Source organism: Danio rerio, chromosome 8, assembly GCF_052040795.2.
Source record: "Danio rerio strain M-AB ecotype USA chromosome 8, GRCz13ab, whole genome shotgun sequence".
Lineage (NCBI taxonomy): Eukaryota > Metazoa > Chordata > Actinopteri > Cypriniformes > Danionidae > Danio > Danio rerio.
In genome coordinates, this window is record NC_141028.1 from 19,477,501 (window position 1) to 19,498,360 (window position 20,860).

Genomic DNA, 20,860 nt, shown 5'->3' on the forward strand with positions numbered 1-20,860 from the left:
CTTAAAAATAAAATAAACCGTTTGAAATTGCAATTCAAAAGTGAGACTCAGTGCAAGCCAACACATCAGTGATTCAGCATCTACATTTAATAAAGTTAAAGAGGTTTAAAATGTATTCATTCGATTGTAAACTTTACCATTTGGTTGAAGTGCAGCAAGTGCACTATTCTGTGCTTCTGTTTTGTAATATTTATATTATTTTCTAATTAATAACCACTTCATGTGGAACTCTGAATCTGCATCTCATTTCGGAATCTGCTACTGTCCACCGGAGGTCACATTTCCGTTATGGACACATACTTTGAGAGCCTTCCTGACTAAATGAATCAAATACAATGTTTTCAGCAAAACAACCTGGGGTTCTGAAATATAATTGGCTAAACTGGCGGTGGTTAAATTACCAAAACAAAGACAACGTTCTGGCACGTAACAGACATTTTCAAAACAGAATATCTAAATCCAGCATTGTTTTTTTTACATTAACAAGAATGTTCACTTGGCATGTTTCTAAAATATCTGCAAACATATTATGGTATTTTTATGATTTAGAAGTGTCAAAACGTACATACAACACCTTTAACTAAAATAGAGTGAAAGACTTTCATCTGTACTAAAAAAAAACACTTTTAACCAAATAAAAAGTTACTGTCATTTGTTACAGCTAAAATCTTTAGTTTTTTCAAAAAAGTATAATTTTTGGAATAATCTTTTGTTCAAACTTTAAAATTGAATCGTATCTAAATTAAAAATATTTATTGTGTGCCAAGAAAAAAAAATTACATTCACACAATGTAAAAATATTGTTTACTATAAAGACACTCTTTTTTATTTATTTTTTTACTTTGGTGCAAGTAGATGTTTATCGAGGAAAACATTTTTTTTCCAGTTTTAACCTTTGAACTAACCCATAAAAGGACTGTAATTTGTTACCGATAAATTTCTAAATTTCCCTCAAATGACAGTTTTGACTTTAATATTATAAAAATATTTATTCTGCCCAAGGGAAAAAAATTACATTGACTCAAAGGTAAAATATTGTTTTTATAGACCATGAATTAATTGAATTACTTTGGTTCAACTCTAAATCTAAATCCAAGTAAAACTAGAAACCTTTTATTTTTTCTATTAATTAATGATTTCAACAAAGAAATCTATTCCATACAGCTATTTTCTTTATAACTCAACAGGTGTAGATTCTGTGATGAAATATATATTAGTCTAACTTTATTAAGTTTATTAACCAAACTATTTTCACCTCCATCTTGTATTTCCTCTTTACCTCTTTGAAATATACATACTAATTCATTCATTACACACACACCGTTTTCTGCAGCTCCTGAATATTGTATGCTCTCTCTCTCTCTCTGACTTTCATGTTTCAGCATTGTGTGCATCATTTATACCAGACCAATTAACATCCCCCCTTAAACCTTGTGCCGCTTCAGCAAAGGCTGAGCCTCATTTGATATTCTCTTTCATTTCTGCTGCTGGATCACACACACCTATCAATGGACACTCACTACATCCCTCTCCAACCAAAGTCAGCTCATAAACAACTTAGAGACTCTGAAAAGTCTGCTGCAATCCTTGCTTAAAATAGCAGGATTCAGGAACATCCTATGGAGTTGGTTTAAGCTGTATCAGCAACTTTTATTTTAAAGAGAACAAAAAAAAAAATCTCAGTGTGTCTCAGTGGTTAGTCTGTGTGGAGTTAGCATGTTCTCCCTTACGGGGATCCTCCGGGTGCTTCAGTTAACCCCACACTCCAAAGACATGCACTATAGGTGAATTGGATTAACTAAAATTGGCCATGTGTGTGAATGTGAGTGTATGTGGGTGTTTCCCAGTACTGGGTTGCGGCTGTAAAGACATCCGCTGCGTAAAATGCATATGCCTGATAAATAACCCTGCAGGCTCAGGGCGTCAACATGACTTCATTGTACCCTAACGTCGTGGGGATGTTGCATTTTGTTTGGAAATGAAATTCGGGTTGACATCAGAACCCATCATCAGGCCAACATCAATGTCCAATGTACAACCTAAAATCAACCAAATATCAACGTCTAATCATGTTGCACCCTGACGTTGTGCGGACGTTACCACTATGACATCTATCAGACTTTGGATTTTGGTCACATTCCAACACAACCTAAAATAAACCAAATATTAATGTAATTTGACGTCGTTATTGGACGATAAAATAACATTGTCCTTAGACTCTGGCTAGACATTGAATTTTGATCACCTGACATCATGACCTAAATCTTACCTTATATTAAATCCTTATGATGTTGTGTGTCTGATGGGAACGGACTACGCCAAAGGAAAATGATTGAATGAATGAAAAAAAAAATATCTTAACAACTTTTATGCCAAAACAAATATTAAAATTACATATGAGGAAAGTAATTGTGCGAAGAATTGATGCAATATTTTCTGGAACACACCATTATTATGATTCATTAATGTTTCCTTTTTTTGGAAAGAAGTTACTTCTGCTCACTGCATCTATTTTTTAATGAATATTATTGAAAATAAATTAAAACTTACATTTTTAAAATGTTATTTCAACTTAAAATAGCTGCTTTCTGCGTCAATTTATTTCAAAATTAATTAAACCTGTGATTCAACTTTGAATTTACAGCATATTTTAGTCATTAGTTACACGATTTGGTTTAGAAAAAATTGTAATATGCAGATTTGCTGCTCTATAATGATCAACCATTACTGGTTCTCAACCAATAAAAATGGTTCTTGTTAATATAAATGTTGAAAAATAATCTGCTTCATTTCTTTGTATTGCTTTCTAGAATTCTTGAAAATAAAACAACAGAATTTACTTTCACCTTTGATCAATTTAACGTGTCCTCGTGATTTAATTTCAGGAGTCCTTGATAAATGAAAATATTCATTCAAACAAAAAACAATCAAACATTTATGAGATGAAATGTTTCTTGAGCACGAAATATAAAATAAAAATAACTTCTGAACAATCATGTGATAATAAAGACTAGAGTAAGTATGCTGAAAATCCAGATTTAAATCACAAGAATAAATAGCATTTTAGTATATATTAAAAGATAAAACAAATATCAAGGCTGTGCGATTTTGGAAAAATCTGATATTGCAGTATTTTGCTTATATAATAGTAATTTTGCAATATAAATATAATTTCACCAGACAATTTTAATAGCTCTATTTGAGAAGATTAGTTAATATTTATGAACTGGGAAAAACATGCAAACTCCACACAGAAATACCAACTGACCCAGCCGGGATGGGACACAAACCAGCAACCTTCATCTTGTGAGGCGACAGTGCTAACCACTAAGCCACCAAGCCACCCTGTGTTTAAGTTCAGAAGTTGGAATATTATAGTACATTTTGACCTCCAAAATAAAATAAAAAAAAATGGTAAAAAAAAAACTTACCTGGTCCCAGTCTATGCTTCTGAAGAATGTATGAGACTTGATGTCTGTGAATCCGGTTTGAACTTGGCATCCCAGCCTCTCTTTCGGATCCTGAAATAAACACACACACACAGTATTAGCAACATATCAGACGAAAAACAAATCTGGTCACCCTCAACAACCCCACAACCTCATTTGATGAAAGACTGAAGTTTAACCCAAAACAATTAGCAAATCTAGTGAACTTTATCCTGACATTATCTGAAGATTCAGGGCTCTGGGAGCGACTCGCTGTGCTGATCTACGCTCATTTAATCCCCATGAATCAGGCAGCAATGGCTAAGAGCCCTGATAACACTGATTACAGGCTGCTGGTGAGTTTGAGGAACCCCAGAGCTTCAATAAACGCAATTTGTCTTGACGATTAAAGGAAAACGCTTCATTATTCACAGATTTAATCAAGCCGACACGCACACAGAAGCATCGGGAGCCTCGAGAGCTGATCTTCATCATGATGACCCTCCTTATTTTAGCACATACATTAGTTCAATCAGAGGCAGACTGTGTGCGTGCATGTTTGTGTAGAGTTAAAACCCTCAGTGTGCAATGCGCATGAATTATTATGACGATTTTTTTCCTCCCTCAGAGCCTATTTGTTTCTCATTTGTCTCTTCTGGTGTAATGGAGCACAACAGTGATCAAGTTTTAAGTGGAAAGAGAATAAACTAGTCATTACCCAAAGAATTATGTGTGATGTAATTTAATCAGTCTAAGTTTGAACTACTTTCTTGGATTTTTTTAATTAACACTTTCTTCCACAGATTATATATACTTCAGCTTTTATTTTTACATCAAAAACAATTGTATAGGAATATTTAACAGTCTATATGATGTAAATTGTAATTGCATGTAAATAATATAAAATATGTCATATATATTGTAATTAAATAACAAAATAAAAATAATAACTTGACTTTTAGTTGATCATTTGGTATCAAAAGTGGCTTATATGAAAGGCAAAGGCCTCTAGATTATGCTTATTTTACCAAAATAAAATATGATCATGCCTTGATTTTTAATTATTTAATTAGGACAATAAGGTCTGACTTTGCTTAGATAAAAGTCTTGTCACTTAACAGAAATAATGTACAGTATAGAATATAAAGTCATGCTGCAGTGGAAAAAGAATTAATACTGTGTATGACTCCCATGAGCTTGGAGGACTGCATCCATACATCTCTGCAATGACTCAAAACTTATTAATAAAGTCATCTGAAATGGCAAAGAAAGCGTTCTTGAAGGACTCTTAGAGTACATCACGATTCTTTGGATTCATCTTTAATGCCTTCTCCTTCATCTTACCCCAGGCATGCTCAATAATGTTTATGTCTGGAGACTGGGCTGCCCAATCCTGGAGCACCTTCACCTTCTTTGCTTTGAGGAGCTTGCATGTGGAGGCTGAAGTATGAGAAGGAGCGCTATCCTGCTGAAGAATTTGCTCTCTCCTGTGGTTTGTAGTGTATTGTAGATGTTGCCATCCATTCTCGCAGGCCCCCATTCTGAATGTAACCCGAAACCATGATTTTTCCTTCACCAAACATGACTGATTTCTGTGAGAATCTTGTATCCATGTGGGTTCCAATAGGTCTTTTGCAGTATCTGTGATTACTGGGATGCAGTTCAACAGATGATTTATCAGACAAATCTACCTTCTGCCACTTTTGCAAAAGATCAACTGGAAGTTTTTATTTGTTGCTCTTACAGCTGGGATCCAGACAAGACTTTTGTCAGGTAGTGTACATATTACATGCTATACATAAGCATGTCATTTCACATTAGATTTTTTCACAGCTATAAATACATTTTATTATATATGTATGTGTGTATTGTAAAATGTTATTATTTTTGGTGAAATTATTAATATTAATATGATATTTGTAAATGAAATTGAATTTATGGAAACAATATTTCTAAAGATATACAGCGTTGCAGCATTTTTTATCAAATATATTTGCTCAAATACAAATGTTCAGTAAATTGCTTGAATCAAATTAACATTTTTTTAATAAAAACAATTACCGTTAAGCATTTAAAGGTTCAAGAAACCTTTGAGTACTTTTTCTGAAATTTTAAAATTGTGTGTTGAGCGTCACTTACGGCAATGTAAGCATTTGTCAGCTTTAATTGTGGGAAAAACTAGATCATTTTGAGCTTTTGTCAGCTAATTTCATCTTCCGGGTTTAAAGGCATTTTTGGGATGTTGTGAAAATCGGTGACATAGCACCGATATGCCTGTTCAGCGATGACGTATGGGTTTTTCATTGTTATTCATAGCTGAGTTTTCTTATCCTATGAGAAGACCCTGCTTCTTAATTATTAATGAGAGCAGGTGCTTTCCGAAGGCAAGGCAGACCTTGCGCACAGCACGCAGTATCCTATTTAGGAGTTCATAAAAGGTTGTGTGTGTTTGTTTCCATGAACCACAGGGTTTGTTGCATGTCTTTCCCTGCGATGCTGTCAGGGCAGATACAGCAAAGCTGTTGGTTTGCAGCAAGCTTTTTTGCAGCAAGATCTGTACAAGAATTGGAGAATGGCGGACTTTGTCTTTTATCAGTTGAGTTCTTTACCATTCTGCCAATATTCGTGCTGCTGTGTTCGGCATATGTTTAAAGTCCTCCGGATTACTGGAAGGGCTAATGGTTGAAATAGATAGGGGGGGAGACCTGCTGCACTGCTATGTCAGACCCAAGGAATGAGCAGGAGAGTTCTCCTCTTTTATAGTGTTTACATGATTATCTTTATAATGATAGAACAAATTGTGGTTATGTGTATATGAAATTATGAAATATGAATTATGAAATTATGAATTATATGAATTATGAAAAACATATGTAGCAGGGCAATAAATTACTGTTTTTTATCTGCAATTTAGCTTTGTAAACTATAAAATCATGGGTCTCCTCACGGTTTATGTTTCAGTTTTTGAGCCAACTGACAGTTGTTCCCTCCCCTCTTTTTCCCCTGCTCTGCTGGCCACGCCCACTCCTCCCTCTGCTCACAGCGCTCCACCACACCCATTATGAAGCATTTTTGAAAAAATTCTGATGTAGACTTGAACTAAAAGAGGGGGGTTTCATGACCCTTTAACTAACTGAAAACATTGCAATTATTTGAAAATATCAATTGCTAACATAAATTTTAATTACTGTTACTCTACAAAACGACACCGCTCTAAATATTTCTAAGATACACTTCTCTGATTGGTGTGTCTCATTTTAGGAATGCTGATAGTGGAATTTCAATAAATTCTTCACATAAACAGAGTTTTTGAAAAAAAAAATAAAAATAAATAAAAAATACGATAGAACCGTGACCCTGAAGTTCATGGTAAGACAGCTTTGAAATATCTGTACAGATTCCTTTTATCCAAGCACTTTCAATACATTCAAGGTATTGTAAAACCTTCAACTGTTACAAGCTGAAATACAAGTCTGCATCTATACAATAACACCAGTATAGCTGTGCTGAATGGCATTACTATGTCTAAACTCTTACATTTTGTGTGTGTGTGTGTGTGTGTGTGTGTGTGCTTGTTTGCATTCAAGTCCACCCAAGTTCTCACCTTGTTCAGAAAACCTTTCAGCACACTTGCAGCCTTAACAGACAATGACCTGGGAATCCGAATCGGCTTCTCCAAAATGACTGAAAAAAATAAAAAAACAGGAGATAAAAGAGTGTGAGTCATTCTTGCAGAGTCGTGTTCGACAGAGACAGGCTTTAACCCACACACACACACACACACACACACACACAATCTCTCGCTCAAACACCCACACACTACAGACGCCTGAATAAACCCTTCACCGCTCAATCAAAAGATTCCTCCGCGCTCCGTGTTTATTTCTGTAAATTCATAACATTCCGTTGCGTGTTAAGTGGATTTAAAACACCCCACAGAATGTGAAGAATGTGTCTTTTTAATACGTCTCATCCCTGCTTTTTTTTGGATTTCTTTAACAGTTGTGTATTTCGGGCCGTCGTCCAGAAGTAAAGCCTGTTCAGTTTCATCTCCTCTGAAAGACAGAGCGCAGACGAGCGTTTATCTTTCCCTCTCTGAAGCCCGCATCCCCTGTTTGTTTTCTTTTCCGAGTGAAATGCTAAAGGGATTTGGGTCTTGCCCTGCTGCTGTGACGCGGTTTGGACGGCGGCCCGGAAGCGGCTGAAGTGTTGGCGCGGTGGTGCCAGCATCTGCCCTGCTCTTGGGTGGGCGACGGAGTGCCGGTGTTCGGGCCGAGGGGAGGCTGGAGTGGGACATATGGCCGAACTGAGGTTTGGATGGAGGGGGATGTAGTTCCGGTGGTGGAGAGAGCTCCAGGTTGGCATGTGTGTGTGTCTGTATGAATGAGAGTGGTCCAGGATCACGCTGGCCTCTCGGCTGGAGCAGCACAGAACAGACAGAGAAGCAGATGAACACACAGGCTCTGCTCTGGATGGAGGAGGAGAGGTGACGAAACGGAGGACCAAAGAATGCCTCATGAAGGAATGACACAAATGCCAGGATGGATGAACAAGCGACACGCAAATGTTCTGTTGGTATAGAAAACCATGGGAAAAATTAAAAGGCCACTGGAAAAATCTCTCAGGATTGAAGATGTGTATTTTGCATTTTTAAATGAAATATTATTAAAAAATAATAATAAGAAGTATTTGTTTCAAGTTTCAAATCCAAAACTGGTCAAAATAAAAGATTATATTCCTTATTTGTAGACAGCACAATACTAAAGTTTTAACTTTAGAAGAGTCAGTGTTTGGTGGGTACTAAACCCTGATTGGTGGGTACTAAATCCTGATTTTCAGTCACTACTAATGAACAGATTTGGTTTTTGGCAATGTTTTGGCAATATTTTATTTGAAATTAGGAATAAATGCCGTCAGACTTTTGTAGAATTAACAAATATTGCCATTACTAATAAATTTAGAAAATCCAGAAAAACTGAGAATTTTCAAGTGGTCTTTCAACTTCTCAATAGCTGTTTATGTACTGTATTTTCTGGAATACTAGTAAAAAAAATCATTGATTAAGCTGTGGCTTATAATAGAAAGCAACCTATATAATGTAATTAGCATCAATAAAAAAACAAAACAAACACAGAGACTGTCAGGTACTTATATGGCGAATGCCCCCTAAGCCACTAGTTTCAGTTTTGCTCTTTATAAATTAGTTCAGGTTTAAAGTCCCTAATAAATCAAAACTAACCATATGATTTTGTTAGCTTACATTGCCAGTTTTGTGGTAAACAATTCATCTGTGCATCTCATTGAGAAAAAAATAGTTAGCCCTTCTTTAGTTGAAATATGAAAATGCACTTCCTGTTTGCTTTTAGTTAAGTTATCAGATTACATGATTTTGAGATAATGGGAATGGCTAACACTGCTCCAACTGTCAGTTTTGACAAAAAACAGGAATAGTGAGCAGGAGGTGTTTGTTAGGTTGTAATAGCTCTTCCAAAACCCCTTTCACGATCTTTCTGAATGAAATGCCAACTTTACAACGTCCATTCAGCCTGCAGTAGAAAAAAACAAGCCACACTTACGCCCAAGCCTTCTCCATCTGCAGGTAAGAGGGAAAGAGGCGTGTGGAAAGGGCGACGCAGTGGCGCAGTAGGTAGTGCTATCGCCTCACAGCAAGAAGGTCGCTGGTTCGAACCTTGGCTCTGTTGGCGTTTCTGTGTGAAGTTTGCATGTTCTCCCTGAGCTCGCGTGGGTTTCCTCCGGGTGCTCCGGTTTCCCCCACAGTCCAAAGACATGCTGTGCAGGTGAATTGGGTAGACTAAATCGTAGTGTACGAGTGTGTGGATGTTTGCCAGAGATGGGGTGCGGCTGCAAGGGCATCCGCTGTGTAAAAAACGTGCTGGATAAGTTGTGGGTTCATTTCGCTGTGGCAACCCCGGAATAATAAAGGACTAAGCCGACAAGAAAATGAATGAATGAATCATTTTACAATAATCTTCTTAGAAAAGTTTAACAAATTTTTTATCTTTCATAGCATGCACATTCTATTGATTTATAATGAATTGTATGTTTTTAATTAAAAATATAAAGATAAATTGTTGTCATTAAGACATTGTTGACAAATGCCAAATACATACAATTTGGCTTTGGTGAGTGAAAAAAGCTGAATACACAGAATATGGTTTAGAATTAAGCTGGATTAAGGTGGACTCACCCTGGAAGAGATACTCCTCTGTGTTCATGTCAGGATTGTCAGTGATGATATCGAAGGGCGATCGGCCCGCCATCATCTCAAACATGAGCACGCCGAGAGCCCACCAGTCCACACTGAAACCTGAGACACAATGATAGATTCACTGAACAGTCCTAGCATACATGCATACATACATACATACATACATACATACATACATACACACATACATACATACATACATACATACATGCATTCATGCATTCATGCATACAAAAATGAAATAATATTTTTTAAAATTCAAATAAAATATTTTTTATTGACTTTTGTGGCAGATCTAATAGCAGGGACAAGTTATTAATCTTAATTTTCTGTTAAGAGTGAGCAATATTGTAAATTAAATGTGAAAAGACTTTTGGTCTCTTTTACTTCCATAGATTTTTGGTCATAAGAAACAATCTTCTTATGCTGCTTGATGCAAAAATAATTAAATAAGTAAATAAATTATTAAATAAATAATCATAAGAAGTAATTAGAGTAAATTAAATAACAAAAAGTATTTAAATAAAATAAAATAAAATAAAATAAAATAACATAAAATAGTGACTGACTTTCTGATACAGTTCAGATAGCAAGGATGTGTTATTAATCTTATTTTTCAGGTACAAGTGAGTGAAACTGTAAATTAAATGTACAAAGACTTTTGTTCTCTTTTATCAGTGCTTTTAGTCATAAAAAACAATCTTGTTATGGTGCCTGTATGCCAACTAGAATTTACTTATTATTTTATTTTAATGTAAAGTCATAAACACATTGGTTTGTATTGGTTTGTAATTCCTAGTCATTTTCCCATAGCAAGCAGATGAATCAAAGTCTTGACAAAGTCACAAAAAAAGCTTACATTCACACTGCATTGAATCGATTCACTCTTACCATAATCCTCTCCCCTCAGGATCTCTGGGGCGATGTAGTTGGGCGTCCCACAGAATGTGCTGGTGGTGTCACCTGGTCTGATTCCCTCCTGTTAAAATAATAAATATATATATATATATATACAGCATGCTTTGATCCAGTCAGAAGTACAAATATCACTATAAGTATAACTAAGTGATTAGCATAAAGTTGCACCTTGCACATGCCATAGTCTGTAAGTTTGATATGGCCATCCTGGTCCAATAGTACATTGTCCAGTTTTAAATCCCGGTAAATAATGCCCTTCTCATGCAGAAAATTAAGAGCGATGCAAATTTCAGCAGCATAAAATCTGTAGGAAACAGGAAACAAAACATTTCTTTGGCATCAAAAAAAAACAAAAAAACAAAACAGAAATACACATACAAACATAAAATGTTTTATGCTTTTACCAAAGCATACATTTATTTGGTCAAAAATACAATAAAATTTTTTTTTAAAATCATAATCTAGAATCACTGTTTTCTATTTTAAGGCAGGAGGTTGCAAACAAAAAAAAATCCTGCAAATATCAATGTCAAAAAATATATTAAAAATATATATATATTGAACCGGACTTTACACAATGTTCAGATTTTGTTATTGTTGTGTAGTATATATTTGATTTAATATTGTATAAAAACATTTTGAAGCTGACTTCACACAATGTTCAGATTTTGTTAGTGTTCAAGCGCCAACATTCCGCTTTCCCTTATAAAGCTATTACAGAATAACTAAAACTGCAATTCATCGAAATCCCACTAGGCCTGGATCCAAAATAGAGCACATTCTGTTGACCCCAATGTTAAAATGGCCAACTTTATAGCAGAAAAAAAAAGTATTTACAGCCTGGAACAAAAAATTATTTTGGTGTATATAACTAATATTACACTTCATGACAACTTTGAGCGGGGTGATTCTTTATAACTCATCCCTTTTTATTTATATTAAGTGTGCATAATTAAGGGTGTTTTCACTTGAGTGACAGCCTGGTCATGCTGATCACTGTCACATCACCTCAGCTGATTCCGGCTGATTAGCAACTGAACTTGGCATTTATATCCTATTTTTGTTTTGTTTTATGTGGCTTTACACAGTCAATTGCCTTTTGGAATTATTTCTTACAATTATCAGATAATATGGCATACTGTGCAGTTAATTGTGCTTACAAACCATTCAAGTAGCCTCCATTTGCCAGGTGAGTGAAATTCTCATATACTTTTATGTAAAAATGTATTTGTATTATTTAAGAAAATGTATTATTTAGAACTTGATTGCACTCCAGAATCTGACAGATTGATAGGCTGTAGACTATAGAAGAATCATCTGAAACGTTGTCATAAAGTATTATGCCTGGATTTCCTAAATAGCCTTGCATTTACTAACACAGAAAATATTTGAAGTATTTGGCAGAAATTCATGTTTTCTTGCTGTAGATAAACATCAGAAGAACAATGTTTAGTGGCTCAATGTATTACAGCAGTGCTTTTAAAAAGACTAAACACTTTATTAATATAGTGTACAACCATGTGCATGTGGTCAGAAAACAAACAAGTCACAGGTAATGAAGTATTAAGCCTTTCTCCCAAAGGAAAGCCTGTCTAAGCAAAATGCTAGCAGGCATCTGTAGCTCCGCTCACACCCTTCCTCTTTGCCCTTTTTCGGTTATCCCCGGTTGGTGGTTGTGGCTATATACGTTTGTGGCCGGAAGTTAAAGAGAATTATTTCTATTATTTATTAACTTTCCCATTTATTGAATTTTATTAACATCTACCTCAACCCTTAACACAGGGGTGTCAAACTCAATTCCTGGAGGGCCGAAGCCCTGCACAGTTTAGTTCCAACCCTGCTCCAACACACTTACCTGTAGGTTTCAAACAAGCCTGAAGGACTCAATTAGTTTGATCAGGTGTGTTTAATTAGGGTTGGAACTAAACTGTGCAGAGCTGCGGCCCTTTCGGAACTGAGTTTGACACCTGTGACTTAACACAACCGTCACAGTAATGTAAAAACAGTAGTTGTACCGAGTATTATTTGTTATCGATTAAATTACACAATAAATTTTATTTTTTTACGCCTACTCCCACCCCAATCCTAAACCCAGACGTCAAAGTACTACAAAAATGTTAATTATTGTTATACAGCATCATAAAAAAATGCTGCTATATTATTGTGCATATCGCAGTGTTTGCTTCATGTCGGTGCGCAGCAAGGGCTCAGGAGACCTTTAGGAGCAGCTCATGAATATTTAGGCTCATTAGCCGTAATTAGCATGTGAATTTGCATATGTGTGATGCTCAGGACGCATATTGATTGGGCCGGCCGAGGTGCGCTTGACTCACCTAATTAGCCTGTGTTTGATCTCAGTTTATCAGACGTGTGAAAGGAGGCAGTACAGGGGCGCTCTGATCATCGTCCTGCTTCATATGCACAGTTATATTAGCCTAACAGAGGGGTATGAGGGCTGCATTCAAACCACAGGCCGCCAGCTTGCTTTAAATATCGGGACGGACAATTTCAAGATATTAAAGCTATGTTTTTGAAGTTTGATGCTTGATGAATGGCATGAGCTTTAATTAGAGCTTAAAACTACTGAAGAGTGCTGAAAATATTCAGTCCATCTATGAAGTCTGAGAAAAAAAGTTTCTAAAAGTTTCATTTTACGAAGACAAGAAGCAGAGTCAATTGAAACAAACACAAACGAAACAAGAAAAAGTTTTAATATTATTGTTTATAGCATTTATAATGTTCAAAAATATTTCTGTTATGAATAAATGTTGCTCCTTTGAATTATTTTTATTTATTGTATAATGTAAAAGCAGCAAATCAGCTAAATTCTATCACTTCTGAGAGATCAAGTGACACTGCAGACCCCTCACAAGAATATTTGTAGAATTAATTAAACAAAAATAATACATTTGAAAAAATTTGTTTCAAAAAGTTATTCTATTTCTTAATAATATTGTTTTTAATATAGTTTTTTAACAAATAAATGCACAATTGACCCTAAAAACATTTTTTTTTAAAGATTGCATCAACCGTAAACTAGTGTCCATTCATTTTGCTATCTGAACTATACTAATAAACTATATGGTTGATTAAATTTGATTATGTGCACTTATTAACTTTGAGTAGCAACAGTTATGAATTCCTATGATTCCATCTATTTATGTCCATACACTTATCAGGTTTAACTAGTCTTAATTACCTATTATATTGATCTTATAAAATAAAAAAAACAAATAAGTAAAAAAATAAATAAATAAAAGTAACTAGTGATTTACAATATATAAGTGGCCTTATATATGCAAGCATGTAAATACTTGCATATATAAGTAAGTATATATGCAAGTATGTCCTGTATTTGTCTACATTTTGTGGTTGTAATCAGGATGATTTTTTTTTTATCGGACAATATAATAATATCTGTTACCGGTTTCCAAATATAAAGGCTTATCAGTTAATACATTTGTATATTTTTTCAGTTTTTTTATTAGTATAATAAATCTATATCAATATTACATTTTTCAGATGATATATCAGTCATTGGTTTCCAAATATAAAGACTTGTCACTTAATAAAATGTAAAGATTTATAATGTAATGTAATGATTCAAATCTAATGAACTGTAATGATTTTTGTATTGCATTTTTATGTAGTAAAGCTAAAAAGACTATATTATTAATTACATTTATCAGACGATATATATCAGTTATTGGTTTGCAAATATAAAGATTTATTTCTTATCACTATCAGACAAAATGTCCATATCGGTCAATTCCTGAATTAAATAAATAAATGTATCATACCTGGCATGTTCCTCTGGAAGCTTCCGCTGCCTCTGCATATGGAACATGAGATCTCCTCCATTCACATACTCGATCACTAGAAAGAGCCTGAACACACAGCAGAGACAATCATTAGAGTTTTGTTGTGTTTTTCTTTTTAGTTTCATCTCGATGGATGAGAGATATACTGTTGCTCTAGAAAGAGACTGACTACTCAAGTTCTGATTCCCTTCAATTTTCTTGTCTTTTCTTTCATCTGTGGTGGATAATTCTTAAAATTCTGCTTATTTAAACTACTTATTAAAATGAGCTAAAAAAAAACACAATTCTTCTGTTTTTTGGGGGAGAGCTTAATTGCTTTATTTTCAACCGACTTAGATTTTTTTAAAACAGTTTGGTTAACTTAATCGATTTGTGTTGGGACAACATGAAGGAATTGTGTGGAACTCAGTATTTTCACAGTGTATTATGATTTCACTCTAACTAATTCAATATAATTAAACATAATAAAACCGAACACTCCTCTTTTGGTAGACAAGAACGAACTGAGTTTTTGGCTTCATTTTCCTAATGATGAAATCAGCAGGATTATCTCAAAACTGCTCAGAAACAAGAATAAAGATGCAATCCTTGTAATGACACACTAAAAACTCTTGATATTTACTATTATTATCTGTCACTGTGGTTATAGTGCTGTTATGAGCTCACCATTGACTGATCAGTAAACAGTAGCCACAGTTACAATTTCATATTTTATGACTTTCAAAGGATCCTTTTATGCACTTAAAAAAAAAAAACCTAAATGATGGTCCAAATGATGGACTATACACAATGTGCTTATTCACTCTATAAACTTTATGACGTTATTTTGGGTCTGAAAGTCCCTCATGTAATGCATTAAATCTGTGACAGTGCATAAAATGTCAGTTTTATCAGATTATTGTTTAAGTATTCAAACTGAGACAACTGCTATAATATCATATGCAATCGATTCCAAAAAGAATCAATTCCTTGATTCCTAGGTTCGAAATACATTCCATAAGAGGAATCGACTCCTCCGTTCAGTTTAAAATAACTAATTAATAATTGTGCTTAGTTACAATTAATATCAAAAAACGACTGGAAAGTAAGTGAAACTCTTAGTTAGGAGGTATTGCAATTGAAATGATCATTCAAGCAAAGAAATGGCAAGCAGTAACAGATGACTTCAATGTAAATATAAAAAGAGATGAAAGTTGGTTCATTCAGTATATTAGCTCAGTCAGATTAATTGTATTTTCTGTTAGAAAGAATTTGGAACATAAACATAACACAAACTTTCTTTAAAATAAAATAAAAATGAACAAATGTTTTAAAAGTTTTAAAAACTATAATAAACTAAATCTACGAACAACAATCTGTCCAGGTCGGTGTCTTCAGCAGTAAATACATGGAGAACTTTGAACAAATGTTACTGTGATGAAAAATAATTAAACTAATATGATAAACGGAGTTAAAAATGACCTTTTCATTTTCAAGTATTATTGAGATGATTGGGTAAAACTTTACAATAAGCTTTGTTAGTTAATGCATTTACTAACATGAACTAATCATAAACAACACTTGTACAGCATTTATTAATAATAATTGAACATTTACTAATGCATTAGTAACATCCAAGTACGTGCTTGTTAACAATAGTTAATGCACCGTGAGTTAACATGAACTAACAATAAATGTATTGTTCATTGTTCATGTTAGTAAATGCATTAACTAACATTAACTAATAAACCTTATTGTAAAGTGTGACCGATGAGGGTTGGTGATTGTATTTTGGCCAGATTTGGTAGCAATACATAAACAAAGGAAAATTAAGACCTGTTTAAAAAAGACTTAAGACCAACAACACAATACTTCAGTAAATTTAAGACTTTTTAAGGCCAAAAATTTGGATTATGAGATTTAAGATATTTTAACCTGCAGAAACCCTGATGAAGGACAATTAAGGATTTCCATATATTAGCCAACATATTAAGTTTGCTGCTGTTGAATCTGCACATGGTATTACAAAATAGTGATTCAGCTAAAATAAAGTTTATTTAGTAACACTTTAAAATAATGGTCCATCAGTTAATGTATTAACTAACATTAACAAACTTAGTAACACATCTATAATGATATTTATTTAAGTTTGTTAACGTTGGTTAATGTTATTTAAGTTAAATAACATTAGTTCATGTTAACTCATAGTTAACTAACTAATGTTAACAAACAACTTTGGGTTTTAATAACGCATTAGTTAATACTGAACTATAATTAATAAATGCTTTACAAGATTAATTAGTTAATGTCATTAAATACATTAAAGAATGGACCATTACTCTAAAGTGTTATTGTTTATTTGATTTTACTTTTCTCATTTTCAGGTTAGATTGAAATTTAAGTTTGTTAAACCTTTGATCTAATTACCTAACTACGTTTATTCCTGGATTTTGTCCCTAAATTTAGGTAATTGCAGGAAATGGTATATAAATTGTATTACAGTTGTAAAACATTTTCCCACAGTTTGTGTGCTCTCCACTTTTCAACCCAAATTTACACCCTTGCCCTAATCATTTAGATAGAACTTTGGGTTTGGATGAACTGCCTGGAGGCATTACAAATATGGCCGCAGAGTGAACAAACTTTCTTTGAAAGGGATTTTGTTTCAGCTTACTTTCTACTGGTGGGGTTTGAATCTGAAAAAATACAACAACATTGAGGAATCAATTCTCAGTCCATCGATTCCAGGAATGGGAATCAGGATTGATTCCAAATATTTTGGGAATCGAGCAGCCCTATTATTATAGTTCTCGTCCTGCAAACAGACCTTTATAGTTGTGAATATAAATATATACTTGTCTTCTGGTGATGAAAAATTAATTAATAAAAAAAGTGCAAGTCTTATTTTTCTGTGCTTTTAAAAGAGAATAAAATATTCTCTCCTCTCACCGGCTCTCTGTCTGAAAGCAAGAGTGAAGTCCCACTAAAAATGGATTGGTCGATGCTTGTTCAAACACATGTTTTTCTGTCTGGACCCAATCGATGTCCTAAACCAGGAAAGAAAGAAAAAAATAGAGAAAGAGAGAGACATTTGATTTAACATGAATAATGAATTGCATAAAAAACATGACAACAATCTGTTTCAGTGTTTTCTAAGAACTAGAGGAGAGGACATGATGTTTCACCGCCTCTACTGGGGGACTATTGCAGGATAATGAAGAAAACAAGCCTGTGTTTTCTGAGAAAAACCTGATCTATTGATCGTTTAACAGCGGAAAACACTTGGCACTATTGCATGCTGTCACTTTGGGGAGTCAAATCTCAGAATTAAGAGTAAGTTTAAAATAAAAAAGCACCTTTCTCTTCCTCTTTAAAAAGACATGTACAGTGCAGAAAGGAAAGACAACAGAGAAAAGAGAAACAGTCAATAATCGTGTACAATATCAATAATTCCTCATGTTTCACAAGCAAGCTTACAGTTTAATTGCACAAAACCGTCCAGACAGGATGTTACAAAACATCTGCATTGAGAATGTGTTCGGGTGTGAGGACACAACGCGGTGATGTGTTGATAAAGTCAAGTATTTTTGCTCTGTCAACACTTGTGACACACTTATGATCAGCTCGGTTAGCCAACAACTTGATCTGAAAAATGATAGTGAGCGTCTTTTGAGAAGGGAAGGGTGAAATAAGAGACTTTATGATTGCTTTTCTCTCATGTCTGGAAGTTTTCATTGGCGACTAGTGTTTTTAAGCCGAGCTAATGGTGTTTCTTATCCCCCTTGTCACGTATAATGAAAGTTCAGAGGGATCCAAGTGCGAGTTAACAAAAATAATATTTATTGACAAAGTCAAAACAAAAATCAAGTAAGGAATGGTGCTAGTGCTAGGAGGGATCGGACAGGAATCAGACGGGAAAACAGGGTCCAGAAAATAGTCCTCGGATCCTACGTACACAAACAGAATAGCACACCATAAGCACACATAACGAACTGACAAAGACACACAGAAAACGTGGCTCATATATAGACCTGAATATGAGCCTCAGCTGGCGAGCTCATCAGGCCAGCTGAGTGTCGTCATCACACGTGATCAAAACAAATACACGAGGGGAACAAAAACAAACCAACGTGATCAAACAGACACTCCGGAAAAGCGCACAAACCTGCAACCGTGACATTACCCCTCTCTCAAGAGCACCTCCTGGTGCTCCCAGAAGCGCTTACCTGGCGATTGTAATCATCGATAAGAGAGTGATCCAATATGTCCTTTGCAGGCACCCAAGTTCTCTCCTCCGCACCGTAACCTTCCCAGTCCACCAAGTACTGAAATCCTCGCCCCCTCCGTCTCGAGTCCAGAATGCGCTTAACCGAATAAACGGTCTCCCCATCTACGAGACGCGGCGGGGGGGGGACCGGAGTGGGCGGGTTAATCGCCGTATGAAAAACGGGCTTTAATTTAGAAACGTGAAACACGGGATGTATTCTCCTGTACGCTGGAGGAAGTTTAAGGCGGACTGCCACCGGACTAATGATCTTGATGACAGTGAATGGGCCAATAAATTTAGGTGCAAGTTTATTACATACGGAACGCAAGGGAATATTCTTAGTTGAAAGCCACACTTTTTGACCGACGACGTAAACGGGAGGCTTCGACCGGTGGCGATCGGCTTTAGCCTTGGTGCGCGCACCCACTTGGAGGAGGGTCTGTCTGGCCCTATTCCAAGTGCGTCGACACCTCTGGACAAAGGCGTGGGCGGAGGGAACCGCGACTTCGGATTCCAGACTGGGAAAAGCTGGTGGCTGGTAACCTAAGCTACACTGAAACGGAGAAAGGCCCGTAGCCGACACTGGTAATGAATTGTGTGCGTACTCCACCCATGGGAGCTGCTGACTCCAAGAGGAGGGATTCTGGGAAACCAAACAACGTAACATGCGCTCGAGATCTTGGTTGGCCCTTTCGGTTTGTCCGTTACTCTGAGGATGAAAACCAGAAGAAAGACTTACAGTCGCTCCCAATAAATGACAGAATTCTCTCCAAAATTTAGAGACAAACTGGGGTCCCCTGTCAGAAACCACATCCGTCGGGAGGCCATGAATGCGAAAGACGTGATTAATGACAGCATCCGCTGTCTCTCTGGCTGAGGGTAATTTGGGCAGAGGAATAAAATGAGTAGCCTTCGAGAACCGGTCCACAACGGTCAAAACAGCCGTATTGCCACCAGATGGCGGGAGACCGGTGACGAAATCTAGCGAAATGTGCGACCAGGGTCTCGAAGGCACTGACAGCGGCTGAAGGAGTCCAGCGGGAGGGCGATTAGAAGTCTTAGAAACAGCACAAACAGAACAGGCCAAAACAAACTCGCGTATGTCCCGTGCCATAGCTGGCCACCAGAATCGCTGTTTAACTAAGAATAATGTACGACTCACCCCTGGATGACAAGCCACTTTGGAGGAATGTCCCCATCGAATGACGTCAGACCGAATCCCCTCCGGCACAAACAATCGACTAGGTGGGCATCCGACCGGGGGCGTTACCCCGTCCAGGGCTGTGCGGACCCTGCTCTCGATCTCCCATGTCACTGCAGAAATACAAATCCTCTGGGGAACGATGGGCTCAAGAGACGTATTGCGCTCGGAAGAATCAAAAAGACGGGATAACGCGTCGGGCTTGATGTTTTTGGAACCCGGTCGATAAGAGATGGTAAAGTCGAAACGTCCGAAAAATAATGCCCACCGAGCCTGCCTGGAGCTGAGTCGTTTGGCGGACCTGATGTATTCGAGATTCTTATGATCGGTCCAAACGATAAAGGGAACCCCCGAACCCTCCAACCAATGACGCCACTCCTCCAAAGCGAGTTTGACAGCCAACAACTCCCTATTACCAATGTCGTAGTTTCGTTCTGCGGGAGATAATCGATGAGAGAAAAACGCGCACGGATGAATTCTGTCATCCGAGGCGGCGCGCTGGGACAGGATAGCGCCCACCCCCACCTCTGACGCGTCAACCTCCACCACAAACTGCCGGGAGGGATCAGGTGTCACTAAAATGGGAGCTGAAACAAAGCGGCTCTTTAGATTGGAGAATGCAGCCTGTGCTGCGCTCGACCACCTGAAGGGAGTCTTGGAGGAGGTCAAGGAAGTCAGAGGGGCGGCGAGCTGGCTGAAATTGCGAATAAAACGCCGGTAAAAATTGGCGAAGCCCAGAAATCTCTGCAGGGCCTTACGAGACTCCGGAATTGGCCAATTTACCACAGCCTGAACCTTCTCTGGATCCATGCGCACCCCCTCGACTGACACAATGTGTCCTAGAAAGGGAACAGACTGTGCATGAAACACGCATTTCTCCGCCTTGACAAAAAGCCCATTCTCTAGCAGCCGCTGAAGCACTCGCCTGACGTGCTGCACATGTTCCTGGAGAGAACGAGAAAAAATCAGAATGTCATCCAGGTAGACATAAATAAACTGATCTATCATGTCTCGCAA

The 20,860-nt window shown here is 36.4% G+C and overlaps 1 protein-coding gene and 1 long non-coding RNA gene across 4 annotated transcripts in view; one reads left to right on the forward strand and one right to left on the reverse strand.

Annotated features, from left to right (window-relative positions):
• Positions 1-20,860, forward strand: part of LOC147842616 (uncharacterized) — a 1,013,036-nt gene that overhangs the window by 52,796 nt on the left and 939,380 nt on the right. The window lies entirely within an intron of this gene.
• prkcz (protein kinase C, zeta) overlaps positions 1-20,860 on the reverse strand; it is a 223,504-nt gene that overhangs the window by 32,215 nt on the left and 170,429 nt on the right. For all 3 annotated transcript variants that reach the window (XM_087263404.1, XM_087263403.1, NM_001030091.1), the window contains 7 exon segments: positions 17,325-17,422; positions 14,376-14,462; positions 10,744-10,879; positions 10,549-10,636; positions 9,637-9,756; positions 7,033-7,112; positions 3,432-3,521 (listed from right to left, as the gene is read on the reverse strand). In XM_087263404.1, coding sequence (XP_087119530.1) covers positions 3,432-3,521; positions 7,033-7,112; positions 9,637-9,756; positions 10,549-10,636; positions 10,744-10,879; positions 14,376-14,462; positions 17,325-17,422 — 699 coding nt within the window.